The sequence below is a fragment of the Anneissia japonica genome, unplaced genomic scaffold (assembly GCF_011630105.1).
Source record: "Anneissia japonica isolate Jap-2015-1 unplaced genomic scaffold, ASM1163010v1 scaffold287807_len121958_cov172, whole genome shotgun sequence".
Classification (NCBI taxonomy): Eukaryota; Metazoa; Echinodermata; class Crinoidea; order Comatulida; family Comatulidae; genus Anneissia; species Anneissia japonica.
The window spans coordinates 49,215-70,015 of NW_022720801.1; the positions used below are offsets into that span (position 1 = coordinate 49,215).

The 20,801-nt window shown below is 34.4% G+C and overlaps 1 protein-coding gene across 2 annotated transcripts in view; it reads left to right on the plus strand.

The window, feature by feature from the left end:
* Positions 1-20,489, plus strand: part of LOC117111401 (la-related protein 1B-like) — a 35,787-nt gene extending 15,298 nt beyond the window's left edge. For both annotated transcript variants that reach the window (XM_033254309.1, XM_033254310.1), the window contains 18 exons: positions 1,799-1,852; positions 2,449-2,614; positions 4,042-4,269; positions 4,590-4,748; positions 5,383-5,599; positions 7,011-7,065; positions 8,590-8,679; positions 9,615-9,795; positions 10,314-10,507; positions 11,459-11,562; positions 11,882-12,107; positions 12,875-13,010; positions 13,316-13,482; positions 14,146-14,252; positions 14,383-14,528; positions 15,227-15,481; positions 15,746-15,873; positions 15,998-20,489. In XM_033254309.1, coding sequence (XP_033110200.1) covers positions 1,799-1,852; positions 2,449-2,614; positions 4,042-4,269; positions 4,590-4,748; positions 5,383-5,599; positions 7,011-7,065; positions 8,590-8,679; positions 9,615-9,795; positions 10,314-10,507; positions 11,459-11,562; positions 11,882-12,107; positions 12,875-13,010; positions 13,316-13,482; positions 14,146-14,252; positions 14,383-14,528; positions 15,227-15,481; positions 15,746-15,873; positions 15,998-16,207 — 2,823 coding nt within the window. In that variant the 3' untranslated portion in view covers positions 16,208-20,489. The remainder of the gene's footprint in view (positions 1-1,798; positions 1,853-2,448; positions 2,615-4,041; positions 4,270-4,589; positions 4,749-5,382; positions 5,600-7,010; positions 7,066-8,589; positions 8,680-9,614; positions 9,796-10,313; positions 10,508-11,458; positions 11,563-11,881; positions 12,108-12,874; positions 13,011-13,315; positions 13,483-14,145; positions 14,253-14,382; positions 14,529-15,226; positions 15,482-15,745; positions 15,874-15,997) is intronic.
* The last annotated feature ends 312 nt before the right edge of the window (positions 20,490-20,801 follow it).

Consider the following 20,801-nt stretch of genomic DNA (forward strand, 5'->3'; position numbering starts at 1 on the left):
TATTTTATTGCCAGAAATGTTATATAATTTATCATCGTCCCTAAGATACAAGCTATTCTTTTTAAACATAAAAATCAGTTGTGAATTGAGGGAGGTGGGTGTATATTTTGAGTACTAGCAAATGCAGATATTTAACGATATGAATTCAACTCTAGGCAGTCCAGCCTAGGCTAAATCGCGTAGACCAGTTTAGGACAAAATTATATAATTTCCTTTCCAGACCTCAAAGCAGTGGGCTTATACATGGATAGAGCATTTCACATGAAAAGGCTAGGCTTTGGTGGACTTGCACCCTAGAGCAGTTCTACAGAATTGCTAATATAAACTAGGTAGCTCTAAAACAAACATATGTGGCAAAGACAAGCCAAACCAGTCACTCGTCGCAAATTGTGTTTCAGAGAAAATAGCAAAAACATGCTAGAATGTAAATTTTTTTTAAAATCTATTTTATTTCACAAAACTGAGGTTTATGTATCTATATATCATGCTATGCTGTTATTTTTCCCAATTTCAATGTTAAATCAATACTTTTTAAAGATTTTATGATAGTTTCTGCATGAGAAATGCCTGAAATCATAAACTTTGAAGGCTGATTTCTCATATATTGTTCTCATATATTATTGTATTTAAATGATTTTTTTTACCATTTTATAGCTCTTATTTTACTCTTTGACCCTGTATTAATAACTCAAAATCGATTTTTGCGACGAGTGACTGGTTTGGCTTGTCTTTGCCACATATTAGGATTTTGACTTTTAAACACCCATAATGGATTAATCAGTGTTTAGGTTTTAGTCAGTAACGTTGGCCTGTGAGACCTGCCGTGAGTTGGATATGAGAAAATACTGCTTTCTTGTACTGTATTGTATTGTTATATCCTGTTAGTGAGGGTTTATTGAAGGGAGGAACCAACCAACCTTCAATTCACTCAAGGATTTTCTAGTCTTTTTAGAATGTAAGTAGTCTTACAGATGACATTAGCTATTATAGTCTGTTGTTTTAAATTGTTACACTATAAACTAGTCTACTTTGTGAATACTTACTTACCTATATTGTATAGCCCAACTAATTGCCTATTCCCTCCCAAAAGAGAACATCCCCTCAAAAATTATTGTAATTTAAATTTTTGTTGGTAATGTTTTATTGCCAAATTTGTTGCATTCTAAACTTTCTGTGTTAAAGATCTATATTGATGCCATAATTACCAACCTTAGAGATTTGAAATATGTGACTACACCAGTCGACTGGGGTTGGGGACGCTAGTTCCCCCGCCGGGGTTCAGGAGCTCCAGTGGTTTTAGTCACATCATCATTAGATGCGCAAGACCACACGCCTCCTATATTCTACTAAGTGCGTGGTTGGTTGGGTTTTGGTCGAGAAAGAGGAATTTTTTCGGCGAATTGATTCTCGAATGAGATAACGAAAGCTCTCTAATGACTCAAGTTACTGTATGACTGTTTTTATATCGTTAATGAAACAAATTTCTTCTAATTTTAAATACATTTTCTACTGAATTTGTGATAATTCGTTATCACGCATAGACTTATGCTAAATGTGTGAAAATTTATGATCACACATGCATTTCTGCACAATGCGTGTTTCATCCGAAATTAATTTGAAATGTGGGACTGTCCCACACCATGCAAGGCGGTTGGTAACCATGTGATGCTATGAAAGAACCTAAATCATGGTCAATATTACATTGTTTTATAACTATTTGTAAATTACAACAAACTATTAAAATCAACCAAGTCACAATACATTATCCAATTTTTATTAACCCTCTTTTCTATTTCAGGCAAGTGACTTCAACGATTTGTCATCATGGCCAACCTTGGATAAGGTGAAAGATGTAAGTATTCTTCTGTATGTGAGCGATTTTCTTAAAAGAATTGGGCAATTATCTGTGTTTACCTGGCAACTAGCTATTATACGTTTGAAATATATGTTCAACTTAATAGATGATCGCTGAAGCATAAAGATCATACAGCTTTTTTAAAAGAAAAATAATAGTCTAGAACAATTATTGTATTCAAAAAATTGATCAAACGATTAAGAAATAGTTCTAAATTTGTTTTCCCATGTGTAATATTATCGGGAACATGAGGAATTGTCGGGATAATGACGCGTGAATAATGATGGGTTGGTAAAAGCTAATCTTGTAATTATGTACTGTGTGCTATTTGCAGCCTTGCGCTGTATGAGAAGTAGTGATAACCTTTTAGAATATAGCATACGTGATCAGTTGTTTGCATCCTCAAAGATATATTTTATAAAAATAAGTCTTAAAAGGATAAAAACTTTTGAAACAAAAATAATTCAGTAGTTGGTAAATATATCAAATAGATAAACAACATTATGTAGAAAAAAAAGGGTCTTAGCTGTATTTACAATGTATTTATAAATATTTATTATACAATAAACATAATAATTAATGCTTATCTTTAGGGAGCACCTGCTCCTGTTTCACCTGGTGGCAAGGTGGTTCCAGCCTCACCTGGTAAGAAAACGGACACAAAAGTAGAAGTTGCAGAAACAGTTGAAACACCTGCTGAGACACAGCCTGAAGCAGTGGAAACATCCCACAAAAACATAACATCTGCCAAGAAAAAAGGTACACGGGTATTTTCTTGCATTTATTCTCTACTTTCACTTCTCCATTCTCTGTCATTTTATTAACTTTTCTTCCTCTTCTACTTTCTTCCATTAATCATAGGTTATTAAACATTTTCAACAATTCAGTAAAAATAATCGTCGATTGCTTTACAGTATGCCTATAGTTGGGACAAATTGTAAACAGACTTATTGAGATTTTGTTAACTAATTTGTTAACTATCGTCTTTCTGCTAACAAGATTTTTGTCATGCTTGTCTAAAAAGGTTTGTTGACCTAATTAATATAATCACTGAATGACATATGGAAATTGGCCAGCCTCTTGTTGATTCGTTTAGGCCTTCACAATGGCTAGATCCGCATGCTTTCTCTGGGAAAACCCATCTGTAGTAAACTTCTGATTAGAATATGATAAAATGAAAGACATACTCTGTTAAATTATTACCACTTATTTACATTCCTAATGAGCATGCTCAATAAGGACTCGGGTCATATTAATTATTCTGTGAAACAACACATGTGTGGGCTGCGCTTGTCTATCGGTTGGTGATGCACAATTCTGCAGACATATGGATAGTTCTTGTCAAATTCCTATGCTTAAGTCCTGTTCAGACTAAAAATTTTATGTGACATGCCTAAATATGGTCACAATGACACAACATCATGACCATATATGGCACATCTAGACTATATGGGCATACAAGTTTGGACAGAGCTCTTAGACTTCCTATATTCTATTATTTCAATTATTTCTTTGAACATAAAACAAGGAAATATCGAATATCAGAAATAGCTAAAGCAATTTGTAACTCTGCACTTATGTAAAACAGACATTACTTGATCCTCTTGAGAATATTCCAATCTAGATAAATAATGAAAATATTATGTTTACTTTATGATGGAAAATTAAGGTCAAAGGGTAATTTGAATATGACAAAAACTTACGGTGGAAATAATAATATTATGTTATAATTATAATAAAATAAATGTGATCGTTTTTGGTTGAAAAAATTCAAAATTTAGTTTATTTTTTTTTGCATTTTAAATTTTACATGAAACATTAATTTGTATTTAAAGCAGTGTTTATTTGATGGAAATTGGTTTAATATTAGCAAAGTTATAAATATTTAATTCATTGGATATCAGCCATGTATTGTGGGGTTTTGACTTCAAAATCAATAATTTATTATTAAGATTATATTTTAAAAATAATTTTAATATACTTTTCATAGACTTATTTATTGATATTTTGCAGAAATGTTATTCAATATGTCTTTTTTAATACAATGCAAAAACTGAAAATTTTTGAGTGCTTGTGCGAAGTGAGAAATTGTGGCATAACGGCAGGTTTTGCCAGAATTAGTCACAAATGTTTAAAATTTAAAAAAGTAATTAGATATAAAAAATGTCTGTTCTTGTGTCTCGCAGCTGATAAAAAGCAAAAATGGAAACCGCTTCAAATCGAACCGGAACCAATGAGGCACCGTGGCAAAGATGCCCGCCACAACTCACCAAAGTACACGCGCGACAGAGGTGAAAACACACGAGACCGAAAGGAGTGGCGTGAAAAACCGCAGCGAGAAGGAAGCTGGCGCGATGCAAATTGGCGCGACACTAAGGAACAGAGTGAACTTAAAAGCAGCAAGGACGATGCTGGTATGTTTTTATTTATGGACAATTTTTTGACTTGTGTCATAGTTGAATAATGTGATTTGCTAATTGTTCCAAGAATATATTTAATTCTATCGCTATTAAAAGTATCTTTATTTTTGGACAACTGCCTTTGGAATTTTCTACTTAAACATGTCAATAACTAAATTGCCTTCAGTTGGTATTTTGGAGTCAACACAACTCACAATTCTTTTTGTTTAGTTTTGGTTTAGTGAAAGGTTTGATTTATTTTATTATTATTTGGATTTTGTACAAAGCCATTTATATTAAGAATTTTTGAGTTTTAATTATACTTTATATATTAGTTTTTAACAGCAGTAGATCGGAAAGGATACGAAGCCCAAGTGGTGGAAGCACTGATGGCCGATCTTACTACCCACGAGGACGGGGTAGAGGTAGGGGACGAGGGCGTGGACGCGGTAGAGGTGGTCGTGGCGGAACCACTAGGAGCGACAATTGGCAAGGTACATAAAATTATTACCTGTATTTCATTTAATGAGATACTACATTATTTAGATTTATCAGTGTAGTTTAGTGTGGCTTAGAGTTGTAGTTGGATGCTCACTGAAATCATGTGCTTGTTCTTCAGTTAATACAATGTCATAAATAAACAATGGTGTAGAAAAATATATGGCTTTTTTGGAGAGGTTTTTGATGTATTACACATCATATTTAAATAATGTTGCATGGAAAGTTGGTAAACTACTTAGCAGCTTAGAAATTGAACTTTGGAACATCATAATGTATTTCTAATGCTCTAAAAGATCACTCCATGTTTCAAGTATTTATAAAAAAACAAATGAGACATGCCAATTCAAAACTAGCGTACTGTCGCTGTATGTTGAAACTAGTACTACAGTAATTATTGGACGTACTTTTACATTTTCAAAGTTGATTCTAGTAAATTACCAATCATTTTAATACCAATGTGGAAAATATGATTAAACTGAAAATCAGTTTTGATTTTTTGGCCATTGATTTTGGGATGGCTTGGCCTTATATTCTATATTTCATTGTGTGCTTTGTATGTTCTCTGTGTTAACTGTAGTCTGGACATACAGTGTTGCTGTATCATTAATGTTATTTCTGTTTTTGCAGATGATTCCATGCACTATGCTAAACCATACTACAAACCACAACAGTACTTGGAAGGAGATGACTATGCTACCAACTACACAGCAACGACGGAGGCGACGGGTCAACCGATTTACACCGCACCGCCAACGTTCAACACCTTTTACTACCAAACTTACGCAACTAACTTGGCTCCAGCGACCGATGAGAATACCTTATTAGACTATGTCAAAAAACAAATGTAGGATTTCATTCGTATATATTTTGTCACTTATGAAACCTTATTTTGAGTGTACCTATGTTCATTATTAGACGAGACTTTTTTTATTCCTAATAAAAAGTGCTTGAGGTTTCATATGTAATGCAAGACCCTTGTTCTAGATGCTAACACGTCATCGTAAATATATAATGTTCAGAAATCTTTTGGAAAAATATTTTTTATAATTCAAGTTACGAGGAAGATAAATTCTTTTTGGAAGGTCTCTGACAGAAGCTAATGTAAAAAAACTTCTTTAAAATATTTTCTAAAATTTTCATTATTTCTATGGTGGCATGACATTTACAGACCATAGATTATAATTTCAATTCAATCAATCATCAGTTTAATTTGTGGGTGGCAAATTGATGAAACAAGGTATAAAATAATACATAATATAATATAATACAATATAATTTAATATAATATATAAAAATACCATGAGATGTAATATGCCAACTAGATTTCCTAATCAATAGCTGCCAATAACTGATATATTTTCAGTGGCTAAATTTATTTTATTATTATTATAAAATAGTATATGGGGTTTGCCATGCCAAAACCAGGTTAGTGACCAAAACAAGAAAATTGACTTTTTAATATATTCATATCCTGCATATTATATGGTTTTAAATGATAGGTCATTTACTGGAATCGACTGCATAATTATTGTCGAAGTTATGTGTAAAATTATTACACCTTCTCTGTACTAATGTATACAATACTGCCACCATTTTTATGCTAATTGCTCAGTTGCGACAATATGCTGGTTTTGGGATGGCCAGCCTCGTGAATTTCAACAGTAGCAGGAAATTACAACAACTCGTGTACTTTTATGCCACTCACTATTAACCAGATGTTTTGACGGTCATTGATGATTGAGGTGCAATCTTAGTATAAACGTCTGTTGATTGTAGCCACTTTCAGATAGAGGTTCTGTCAATATTGCGGTAATAACACCGGTACGCTTTCCAATATGGACAATTCATACCAACCAAATATTGCAGTAAAATTGCCGTAATGTAATGCCTTTCGGTATGGATGGATTATTCATGCTGAGAAAACCATTGTTTAATCTTTATAGTCATCACAGACTGACGGCATGCTTTATTGTTGATTGTTTCTAGAAAATGCTTATGAGTAAGGAGTAATATAGCGGGAGTGTGACTTGCTTTCATTTCAGACACACTCCCGAACGCACTGTAACAGGAATATTGCAGTAATATTACTAGGTCTGAGGTGGAACGCCACATAACCCCAATATTGCGGCTGCCTTAGTTCTGACCTTTTTATACAGAAGGCATTTATGGGAATATTCCCACAATAATTGCTGTAACATAGGTCTGTCTGAAAGTGGCATCAGTGCTAATTCCCTGTGTTATTTTATTTTATACAGAGAATATTACTTCAGTGTTGAGAATCTTGTGAAAGACCTTTTTCTTCGAAGAAAGGTGAGTATAGAAGAGAATTGTATTTATTTGTTGTAGTTAAGCTAGCTTAAAATCAAATTATTCTTGTGAATATATGAATATTTCATTTTCACTCTATTGTAATATTGGACCATAAGATTTGACATTTAAAAAAATATAATAATACTTGCTTTTCTTATTACTAGTTGGTACTTGCATTGATTATGTTTTTATTATTTTAATTGCGGTGCTTTTTCTTATATAATTATTTGTATTCATGTTGTATGCATTCAACAAAAGACTTGTATGCACATAAATAGTCATGATATACCTATATATGTCATGATGTGATGTCATCATGACCATATTTCGGCATGTCACATTTGTTTGTTAAATAAAATTTGATAGTCTGGACAGGGTTAAAGGTCACATGTAACATAAGGCTAATGCCTTGTCCATACTGCCGATTTTTATACGACAAATATCTGGTGTTTCCATATATGGGCATAATGATCCCATGTCACACCCTTATTATTGGAAATTAACATGTACTTGTCGTGTAAATCAAGCCTTCTAATTCATTTCAATTACATGACTAGCACAACCTTAGTGAGTCACTGTTTTAGCAATCAGCAATATTAATATTTACTATTCCAGCAAAACCCTTTATGTGACTCATTGTTTATTCATGAATATATACTGGCTTTTTAATCTTATCTTTTTCTAATTATATGGATCTTATATTACGGTTTCCTCCTCATTCGTTGTTAAAGCTAGCTAGACGAAGCAAAATTTATTTTTTAAATAATTTTAATCATCCATTTATTCATGGATTTTATTGAGAAAATTTATAAATAAAATATATACTATTACAGTTATTATTAGAGTATCATAAAGCATAAAATACATCCAGAATTTTACAATAAATTTCTTTAAAAATAGGCTATACAAGGAAAACGGAAATTTAAATATCCATCAACAAACAAATAATTTAAAGGTCAAGTTAATATATATTATTGAATTTGAAACACTTTCAGTACTAACTTATAAACTATTCATACTAAGCTCACAGTATAAATAAAATATAGTATTAATTATAATAACAAAAATATTAACTATGATCCTCCTAAGGGGAGTGTAGTTCTAGGGAGGGAAGTGACCTGTTGTTCATAGTATTTGTAAGGGGGAAGGGGGCAGTGGTGTTCATGGTACTGGGGTGATATAGGGTTTTGGTGATATGTATGTATTGGTTTTGTTTTTATAAGAAAGTTAACCCAAATAGTACGGAATTACAAGAGTTCCAATTTTCCTGATTGTGTATGCACACAATGCCCTATTAGAATTTGAATAGAGTTTGAAACTCTACTTTTGAAGGACGACCTCTAGTTTGTAGTATTACTTTTTGAACAGAATTACGTTCCAACGAAACCTGAGAGTTGGACCACTTACAGTTCTATTCTCTTTGGTTTAACTGTCAACACACTAATGAATAGTGTGATGCAAAAAAATGAATGATTCAAGTTTTAGAAAGTTTTACCATTTGTAATTGTCTTTTATATTTTTCAGATGGATACAGAAGGCTTTCTTCCGCTTAGTCTTATTGCAAGTTTTCAGCGGGTTCAAAGTTTAACGAATAACACAGCGTTGATTGTTCGAGTAAGTAAATACAAAGATCCCAAATTGGGAAAAACCATTCCCTGGAGATGTGGTTAAGTGAGATTCCTTGCGGTAGTTTGATGTATGCAGCGATAGCCATTGGCAGCTGACAACCGCAGCCAGTAGATTTGTGCGACGACGCTAGAATGGAATCACTCGTGCGTGACCGTCCTACCTGGCGTCCTACCTTCTCTGCATAAGTAGATTTGGCCAAATTGCGTTCCAGAATCTACTCGAGGTGACCTTAACGTTCTCGCATGCGCAGATGACTTTTAGTGACGTCAGTGCATTCTACGTCCTACCTTCGTCGTGCAATCAAAAGCTCCCTACTAATAAAAAGCAATGCAAATCAAGATAAATAATCTTCAAGGAGTCTTCTGCAAATCACATGAAACTTATTTTCAAAAGCAAATTTGTTTATTTGTTAAATAATTTGAATGTAAAAAGTACTACTTTGTCAATACCAGGAAACCAATTATGTTATGTAATGGAATAAAACATTCCATAAGGTAGTGTGTTTCCATAAGTTAGTGTGTATAAAACAATTATTAGGCAGTAAATTCCTAATGAATTGCAGTTTAACGATATACCATGCAGGACACCATATTTATTTGAAATGAACGCCCCACTTTCAATATACTCCCTCCCTTAATGACTGTAAACGAATCTAATGGAAGCAACATCATTTTCAATACGTTTTTGCTAACCTGTCTGGGATCAATAAGTGTTTATGGTCACACAATTTCACATTTTGATGAAAATTAAATATTTGTAGTTCCACATTTTCTGTGAAATTAAGGTCGTTTATTAAAGTATATACGTATCCATTTTACAAAAATACTATATATATATATATATATACAGTAGACGCCCTAAAGCGTTTATTTGAATAAATACGATGTGTTTGTAAATAATTGAATTTCTTAATTTTTCAGGCTTTGCAAGACAGTACAGAAGTGGAATTATCCTCGGATCAGACGAAGCTTCGACGACGGGATAATCCTCTGCAATGGATAATCCAGGGAACGGCTCAACCATCCATATCATCAGTCCTACATTACGATAGTCCCGAGTTTGTACCCGGCAAACCCTATCCTTATGTTCCTCATGACACAGGTATGTGCCGCTTCTCGTAAAAATGACAAGAAACTTATATGTACACATGGTTTGCTAGAATTCGTTGAACCGTGACATAACCTCACACAAGGTTAACTGCATAATAAACAATTATTTATAAGCTATTTCTCCAAAACTGGGCAATAAACATCCTTATTATAGTCGCTGTTATTATAATTCCCTACTGTCTATATTACTGTATTTTGGGGAGGGGCATCTTTTTGCTTTAAATTTTGATAGACAAAACCAATTTGATTAGAGAAACTTTGTTGCTCTTCTTCCATCTTCCTCATTTTGTTTGTGTATGAAGATGGTTTTGTAAGTTTTTGAGTGAAATGTTATAAAAAGAATTGAATGTTATTGTTGAGTTTTTATTATGAATAGTACAATCTTGATTGTTATTATTGATATAAATTGTATACATTTTTTTTTTACCGTCTATATTTATAAGATGCATCCTTTCTCGTCATAGTATTACTACACTGTAGATTCATTAATCATTTTCTTTTGTTTTATAGAATCTGCACCTGTCTCCCCAACACACCCTGAGAAGATCACTCAGGAAGTGGAATCAAATGACCAAGAAGCAGAGGATTCAAAAAACGATGCAACGATGACCTCTGGACTCTCAACGAGTGCACCTGAAAAAGAACCATCCACATGGACTGAGGTTCGGAGGAGGCAACGAACGACAAGCATTAATAAACCGAAGGTATTTACATTTTCCTCTTCTAATACATCAATTTTATAGTCAACAACTTAAGGGGCCCTAATTGTTTTCAATAGATGCCTGTTTTTGATGACATATCTTTCTCCGCACTATCATGAATGGATGGGTTTATTCGGTTTAAGCACAAAGGATAAGCAATGAAAGTTCAAAGATTTAGTTCCAGTGGGTTCTTGTGGTGGTGATTTGGCAGTACACCGGGAGACCATCCCCTATTCTTCCAAAGTGTGTACTGCGTTTTTTAACATGCACATGGACTGTACAATAATGCATACATGACCACCGAAAGACTGCGCTATCGTAACTTGCGTTGCAGCCTTGTAGCTCCAGACGTTACCTCGAGAAGGGGTTTATTCCAAATGAGGCTCTGGAGTGGGAGTTTATTTGAGTGGGGGGGGGGAGCCAGGCCGGTTTCCCATCCCCCATGAGGGGGAATCGATCGCCTAAAATGCCTCAGAAGTTATTTCCGGGCGTCTAGAAAACAAAATACCCCCTAGAGTAGTGTCTCTCGATCGCGCCCTTCCCCACCTTCGGACACCTGTATCCAGCCCAGGGGGAAGGAGGCGTCTATTTCAAAGCTGTGAAATTTTCAAGGAGAGCATTTGCTCTCCTTAGTAATCCGAGGAGATCAATTTAGTGCTCTACTGCGTTTTACATACATGATGGACTGACATAATATAGTCATGATGTGCCTATATATATATATAGTCATGATATACCTATATATGGTCATGGTGTGATGTCATCAAGACCATATTTTGAGATGTCATGTTTTTGTCAAATTACATTTGATTGTCTAGACAGGCTGAATGTAAAGTGTAAGAAAACATTGTATTTAATCTGACAAACATAAGTCTGATGAGGTATTCTGGCTTTGAATAGCTTTTAGACTACATATTGAAAATGTTCTTTTTTATTCCAACTTGTTTCATTCAGAAAAATGTTCAGCCAGCTGATACTGGAAATCAGGAAGAACTGGAGTTTCTATTTGATGAAGAATTAACAGGCATCACAGGAAGGAAAAATCAGTTCTCAGAATGGTATGAATAATGGAATATTAATAGAATACATAAACAATTATTAAATTAAATTATTAATATATAATGTTAATAGGAAAAATGAAATGTCAAGTAATTAATCTAGTACAATCGATTTTAATCTGTTTTGTCTGAATACATAGCTTAGAATTTGCATAAAAATATTGTCATGTATAATTTCTAAATATAGACATTTGAAAGTCTCAGGAAGCATGGCTTGTACAGGGTTTACACATTAAGTTACACAGCACTGCAAACAGCTGTTTAATAGATGACGTGACCGTCATTGAAAACTGCTTATATAATATTTTTTGTCTTGAAGGTCTGATGAGGACGATGATTATGAGATGTCCGACAACGAGGTCAACAAAATCATCATTGTGACTCAGACACCGCCATGCTACAAGAAGCACCCCGGTGGGGATCGTACAGGGTACCATGTTCCCCGGTCCAAGATCACAGCATCACTGGCCAAGGTCATTAACGATGGTCTCTACTATTACGAAAGCGATCTTTGGGAGGAAGCTACGGATGTGTACTTCACAAAAGTAAGTTACTTCACTGATTTAGTTTAAAGCACTTTGTATAACGAGGCTGTTGGTTTGATTTAGCCAGTAAAGCTGAGTGAGAAATTTTGCATGTAGGCTTAGGCCTACGCCTAATTGCAAAAGTACATGCTGGTCTCAGTTTGATGAAAAAACATTAGTTTCAGTTTCACTTTCAGTTTATTTGTTTCACACTAATTCGTTTATTTGTTTCACACTAATTTCATTAATAGAACTTAATTTTGACTACAGATGCTTGCCTTAAGTCAAGGTTAGTTTTATTGAATTTATAAAAAAAAAAAAAAAGAGCCAAATTTGTAACAAATACACTAATATAATAAATAAACAGTTGTGCCAAGTTTTCAACCAATTCTGTGTAGAATAAATACCTGTTGCTAAGGAGAGATGTACAGGCACCTTCAAAGAACATGCTTTTTCACAGTAAACTGATAAGAATTTTCAATTTTTCTGAAAATACACTTACCAAGTATCCTAACTTTGATTGCCATAACTTCACCATAAACTATCATACCAAAGTGATTTTTTTGCATTTTGAAGATAATAATGTCTATCTTTGTAATATGTACAAAACTCAATTTTGAAAATTTCGACTTATCCTTCTTTTGGCTTGGCTCTGCCACATGTCTAACCATAATATACACAACGCATTTTCTATATGTTGATTCTCTTTATGCCTCATATTTCAAAATATTGTTAAATCAATATATCAACGGCTATCTAATAAGCTATCCTATGTTTTTTTTTAACAGACGGATGTATCGTACAATAAAATTACAACCATTAGCAAAGAAGACTTCAACAGTATCACGCCGACAAAATCGCATGAACAGCAAGAAGTTCCTCCCGGCCCGCCTATAGAGAGCAGTCCAGAACCCAAAAAATCCAGTAAGTACCATGTAACAATTAGTGTCAGTAGCTTAAGCTTGTAATTTCCAAATATTTACAGGTGTAATAAATTAGATTATTGCCCTCATTGTACATAGTGTAAACAAGTTTTTTTTTAAGTTGTAGTATGAGCTGTGTAAACTTTAAAAATTACTTATTAAAGTAAGTGTAATTTTTATGAAAATCTAGATGTTTCAGAACCTTCAATTTTTAATTTATTTTTTAAAAATAATTTATATATTTTATTGTTTTATATATTTTTTTTTCTAAAAATTCTGTGTGATTTGTTTTCGTCCATTTTGCAGTTGAAATCAGTGGTGCCATTCCCAAAGTAGATGTTGCACGGTCATTACCGGCAGTTGTGCCGGATTCTTCCACTGTTCCTCGTACTCCCAGAACTCCAAAGACGCCAAGAAGTAAAGGAAACCGATTCTATCCAGTAATGAAAGAAACCAAACCACCTGACAAGAAGGTGAGCATTTGTCTCTTTATTTTTATTTATCTTAGAAATAATGATGATAAAATATATTAGTATGGTAGTGAGGAAAGATTTTAAAGATGTGATCTGTAAAAAAAGAGAGCTAGTATTTTGGAGGCTCATAATTAACATCTCGAGGAGGTTTGATTGACAGATAAACCGACTAATTGGCAAGCATCATTTAGTCACATTTTCTCAGACATTTTAATTTCCTTAGACAGCTGGTTTAAACGCGAAACATATGTGAGCCTAGGCCTAGATGCCTATGCTTGGTTATAGATACCCAGATTTACACGAGCAGTGTGCATCAATGACTTGGCCTTTGCCGACAACCAGGTTGACTGAATGCGGCTTTTCCCTCTTCCTTTGGGAGCGAAATACAGAGGCTTTTACAACAATTTCCCTGCCATGTTCCATGAAATACATTAATACTATGAATGTACGATTCATTTGCATACCGCCTACCCTGAATTCTCTTTCTTAAAGAAGGTTGATAGCGAAGAAAATCTTCGCCATTGTCTAAGGTTTTCGTGACTTTGTGGGTGGGGATTTGCATCCTTGTCGACATGTCAATTGGGAGATGTTACTATAAGTATGAATTAAGTTACCAGTGTAGGGCAATAGATTATTAATGATAGATTTGGCCTTGTGTTTCAGACGCCAAGAAAGCGCAAGACCAGACATAGTGACAACCCACCCGTAGAGAGCCACGTCGGCTGGGTGTTGGACACAAGAGAACATAGGCCTCGGACTACCTCAACAAGGTATGCAAAACATCTCATACAATGATTTCAATAAATAATATCAATGTTGAAATATTTTTATTGTAACTAGGCCCTGTAAACGTCATTGCAGTTACTATCATATAAAATGCAAACATTTTTTTCTTTGTAGTTCTCCATCTGAGGGTGCCCCGATCAGCAGCAGCTATGGCACACCGCAGACTATTCCAAAGTTTGAGCATCCCTCGCATGAATTGCTGAAAGATAACAATTTCACCCAACATGCCTACCACAAATATCATCAGAAGTGTCTGAAAGGTAATAACGATGACTAATCTATTTAGATTTGTTTATTTTATATTATTTTTTGTAAAATTGTTTTTTTACAATTTAATGTTATGTCATGTTTGACAGTTTTACTGTTCTCAATTTCTACGTTTGATTTCTTAAGAAGCTCATTCCCTTTTAGGTCTTGTATCTTAAATCTTTCTCTCTTCCCCTTTTTCCATCCATTCTGCCTTCTGACATCTCATGATATTATTTTTTCTCTGGCTGTGTGTGCAATTCATTTCGTTTGTCTCTTGTTAATTATCAACTTTCTTTTTACTTACCATACTTATGTAGTCCACCCAGCTTATTTTCTCCATCCATCTCCAAATCAAATCCATATAATCTTTTTGTCTTCCTTATTAAAGACCATGTTTCTATACCAAATAACTACAGTTTGACTCCAATTCGAGACCACCCTTGGGACCCAAAAATTTGGGGTGGTCTCAGGGGTTGGTCTCTAATTAGAGGGCCAGCTTTGTGTTTAAAGATTGAAGATTGTTATTTAGGTCTTTGAAAAAGTTGTCTCGAATTAGAAGGGTCTCGAAATTAAAGGGATCTCGAAATTAAAGGGATCTTGAATTGAGGGTGCACTACATTTACTAAGTTTCATAGTGACTCTGTAAGTTATAACTTGGCTATTTAAATCTTATTGGCCGTCAATTTATTTATTTTTTTCTCGCTCGTAGATCGCAAAAAACTTGGTATTGGGAAATCTCAGGAGATGAATACCTTGTTCAGATTCTGGTCGTTCTTTCTACGGCAGAACTTCAACCGTAAGATGTACCAGGAGTTCCGTAACCTGGCCGTGGAAGACAGTAAGCACGGCTATCGTTACGGACTGGAGTGCCTTTTTCGATACTACAGCTACGGCCTCGAGATAAAGTTCAGGCAAGAGATATTCAGCGACTTTCAGGAGGAAACGCTACGTGATTACGAAGCAGGTAATAGTATTGTTTCTTGAAAATAGAAATTAATAATTATGACAACTATGACCAGGGTGATGAGGAGTTCTTTGTCAAGTAAAAGATGGACGATATAATATTTATCTGTGCACTTTACAACGCAACTTACAGTTTATTTTTTGTTGACATTGAAGCTACTTAACATCACCTTGCGTTCCCCACATAATTGCGTCGACCGACCGTGAGGAATTTTGTACCTGAATTTCTGATCTTGAGTCGGTAATGTTGGTTTTTCTTTTTCAGGGCAACTATACGGACTGGAAAAATTCTGGGCTTACCTAAAATACTCGCGACAGAGGCAGCTTCAAATTTCACCCAAGCTACAGGGTGCCCTCAAGAATTTTAAGAAATTGGAGGATTTTAAAGTTGATGTAAGTAAAGCATAAAAAATATTGGCAAGTTTGAAAATTTAAACAAGAATAGCAGCATTTGATTTGTAATTGATTAATCAATCAATAAACATTTACATTGCTTTACGTATCTTGTATAAAACAGGTTGATGAGGAAGTGAAAGGTGCAGAGGGTGGTAGTGCAACTGATAAATCAGCCAACAAGCCAAGCAAGAAAGACGACCAGAGATCAAAGGCTGCCCGTACCAATAACCAGACCACTAAGGGATCCGATGCAAAGACAAACAGCGAAAAGCATTCTGAAGATGCAACAACAAATAAGAAGCAATCCAAACAAGAGAAGGATAAACAATGAAATAGTAGAGGAGAATATTGAGAGATGTTGAAATGAGGGAGATAATTCTTGAGGGCGGTACAACCTGATGGCATTCCATTTAAATCATCACATAAAACGTTTGAAATTGACATCACAATGTCGATCCATTGTGGGATTTCAAGTCTACCATAATTGTGGAATGGAAATTTGATTGTTTAAATTTCTTGAATCGTGCCGATGATCGGATGCGTTCTGGCTCATACGAAATTGATTCCATCAATTCCATCAAAAACTGCTTCTTGGAACCGAATCCTTGGAAGTTCCGGCCGTATTGACAGGCTGAGAATCAAATATTATGGTGAACAGTTGTGCCCCAAGTGCTGTGAGAAATTTTTTGGAGAAACCCCCTGTATATGCAAACTCGGACCGTTCTGCTGTCAGTCCGGTTGAGTCAAGATGTTGAAAGTATACATAAACATAACAGATTGATATCAGTAAATTGATTACATTTGATCTAACGGGTTCTGGAAACGAGGCGACAAACGACGGGACGTTTTGTTGCGTTGTTCTGTTACAGGTGCTACTTCTATCCAAGCCAAGTCATAGTTAATAAGGGACCATTTACTATCTCGCTATAAAATTGTTGGTGTGTTATGTTCTTACTCTGTAATGATATTTTGAAGATCTCTTCCACAGCTGGACAATGTGTGGCGCTGTGCAAGTCCCCAGTGCAGCACTTGCCTCCAACAAAATTTTGGCGATGTGTATTGCGTGTCTGTTGATAGGATCTGTTCTAAGCATCACCTGTTTGTACATTGACCGTACACTGTGACAAACGTACACAGGACTTTGTGTATGCTTCTTTGCCGTTTTGTGTTGAGACAACGAAGAACTAATCGGCCATTCTCGTTTAGGAAACATTTGGTTACGCATTTCTGTGATTCCGTGTTGTCACTTTAGATGGCAGCGCAGTTTGTAGCAGATGAAAAACGTGTGACTGGAAATCTGATTGAAGTTGCTGTTATTAAGATAGAGGCTCTAACATGAAATACATAAACTGTAAGCTGAAATATATACAATAATTTCAAAGACAAGAGCAGTAAAGATTTGGCTGAATTGGACATGTCGATCACAAAGAAAATATTAGCCAGCAGATTGTTCGCAAACGAGATGGCAAAATTTTCTTGGTATTACCTTCAAGGCACAGACATTCGAAATGTCATTGCTCATATCTTGACAGACACAAATATCATAATATCTTCAGTATCTTTTTCTTGAATACTGAAAGTTAGTACCAAGGAAATGTAGCTAAAAGTATGTGTTTATCCTCATTGTTTTCAAAGATATGTTTGATGTACCTCTGTTGGTTGCGAAAAGTTTGAATTCTCTGTTGGTTGCGAAAAATAACTTTTAACCCGTCATTGAAAACCCATTTTACTAATCCGTGCCATCTTCTCTAGTATTGCATTCATTTCTTGTGTTTTGATCAGCTCAAGACATCAGCAGATGACCTAGATAATTAGCTATGATCAGAATGTGTTAGATCGTGCACTGGATTACAAATTTACCATTTTAACATCCATAGCAACGGTGGTGCCAGAAATTTTCCGAAAAGGGGTCCAATGTGTCCGAAGGAGGGGTCCGAACCAATTTGACGGCCTGGAATAAAAAAATCCCTGTGAGGCTTCATGGGGTGAGTTTTTATGGTCCTAAATGTGCTTTTAAGACCACAATATTAGGGATTGGCAATCAAAATAGCTTTCTTTGGATAGGCAAATTATTTTTTTTTATAATTTTTGGTCCGACAACCTAGTCGTTCTTCGGACACCAAGGAGGTCCAGGCCTGTCCGACGGGTGGGCAAATGCCCACCCTGCCCCCGTGCTGGTGCCACCACTGATTCGTAGTGAAGCATTAATTAAAATTGTCTTTTAAAATGATTTCATAGTTCATAACCAGATGTTGAATAGATCCAATATTAAAAATGTTTTCGAAATATTCTGGAATTAAAAGTATTCATGAACCTCTAATTAAAAAAAAAAAATCAATATTAATATTCATAAACCTCTTGCTTCAAAAGAAATAGTTTATTATTCAAAATCACAATAGGTAAGGTTAATGCATTCTCAATAATTACCCAGCTCATCTGCACAGTTAAAATGATTATTTGGTAAATGAAAATTCACACGCAATTCGCTGCATGGTGTTGCATATCTATAAAAACAAGTTGAGGTTGAATGAAACTGCTTTTATTTGCTAACGACCACTAATGACATTCCTCATTCATGAAAGTAACAGTACTGTGCCTTCTGTTGCAAAGTTCAAAGTTCGTTTTTAATATCTTGATACTTAAGAAGCTTTATACACTGATTCATTTCGCAAAAAAAATATTAAAAGGTTTTCAGGTGACAATTGGTGCAAGAAATTTACGTTCTGTCTTGATTTTAAAAACACTTCCTGTCTTAGTGACTCCAATGAATTTCACGTTTCTAATCAACGTTGCAAGTAGTACAGTAGGACACTTGTACACATATACTAACCCCTGTGGGGTGTGTAGACACAAACATTTATCGTATGTATATTGGTGAAAAATAAGCTCTGGGTAGAAACGTAGCTAATCCAGGAGATTATACCATGGTTATATAAAAAAAAAATATATAATGGACAGTTTTAAGCATTTGAAATTTTGAAAGGGGGGGGGGTGGTACCAATGACTAGAACAGCTGGTGTGAACATAATTCTATTTGATGCTGCAATTCTGGGTTGTTGATTGCGTGTTATAATCATGTTTTTGTTTTATTTTTTTTAACTTTCAATTATTATGATTAACTTAATATATTTATATTTGATTTACTTCGGGTGTATATACAGTACAGCGTATGATACTTTAGGAAAATATCCTACAGATCACATATCCCTCTCATATATATTGTCATATAGATATGAATTTGATTACAAATAGTTTTAACTTTTTTATTTTCTCAACAACTTATAAATGAGTTATATCACACGATTATACATGATCGTGATCAATACGTAAGTTGTATGATGTGCTTAATGGATTTGTGCGTGTTCGCAAATTGAATTTCATAACTTAAAAGTTTGCATTGTAAATTTAAATTCTAAGAATTGGAGCCTTAGTGAATATTTTGATTATTGTATTTTAAGTTTAATGTTTCCTTTCTGTTACCTTTTGACGTATATGCCAATTCAATTTTAGGAATGAGTGTAACATTCAGTTTTCTTTATTTGAATATTTTAAAAATATTTGGAAGAGTGAAAAGAAAAAAAATCTAACACTTAAAAAAAATGTGTTAAATCTTGAAATAATTCTAGTTGTATACAAAAGTATATAAGAAGAAAATGTATGAATTTGGGAAAAAAGTTAAAAAAAAATATAACAAAAGTGAAATTAATTTGGAAAAAAAATATCTTGGGTCAGATGAACTATGTTAATTTTTTGATTAACATCGTTACAAAAATGTAACAATTTCCTTTTTGTTTTTCTTTTTATGTAATGGCAAAATTATATGAAAAATTGAAAAAAAAGCATCCCTTTATCCAAATTTGTCAAATAATTCAAATATAATATGGTAATTCAATATTCATACATTCTGTTTCCTGAAGGGAAAGAAAAGATTGTGAACTTGTGTGCTCGATCTGTATGTGACAGGGGTTGTGGCTGTGTGTGTGTTATTGGGCAGGGTGTTTTGTGTAGGAGTGTGTGTTCCTTTTTGGAATGCTTTTTACCTGTGCATATTATGGTACATAAACATTTTGGGTAGGTGGGAAAGGTAATTAGGGGTGGGGAGAGAGTGAGGGGTGTGTGTGTGTGTTGATGGGTAACGTCAGAAATTGACACTCTGCAGTCATGGTATAATCAAATTAGGTTAAAAAGCTGAAGTACAATTTATTTAGCCATTTCAAACTTTTCCACAGGATATGATAATGATGCTTGTATATTTTATGTATAAAGTTAAAAGATTTACCATTAGTGCTGTATACATGTTAGGCAGATTTTAGAAGTTGGATTGTTGTGTCTTCCAATGCACTTTCATACAGAACTTCTCTGTAGAATTTTAAATCATTTAATCCTTTTCACTCATTTTTCCAGTGATCATAAAGTATATATAATTATTCCCTCAATTAAAAATTCATATATTATTTAAATCATTTTATGATTTTTATCTTTTGGGAGAAATATGTACACCATCTATTAATCGTTGGAAGGCTTAGTAACTTCAAGGAATAGATAATTTTACTTACCTTAATGTTTTACCTTTGCTAGGAATTAGGCCTAATGAATAAATTCAAGTGATTGTATTTGTGTTTATTGTGGTATTTCTTGACCCTCTATGCGTTTCACATTATCATTACCACAGTCATTGGATTAAACGCCTATGGGGAGTACTCCATAACGTAGCACCAGCTACATCAGTGCATTTTGGTATTTAACCGTACTAGGTACCCACTTGTACCCCTGGGTGGACAGAAGCAATGCAAATAAAGTATGTTGCCCAAGGACACAAGTGAAATGCACAGTGAGTGATTGAAACCCCAAACTACTTCCAAAGGTAGGACTCCCTTCTGGGAGATCTGGTTAAGTCAGCTTTCTTATGTACATGGTGACACCCA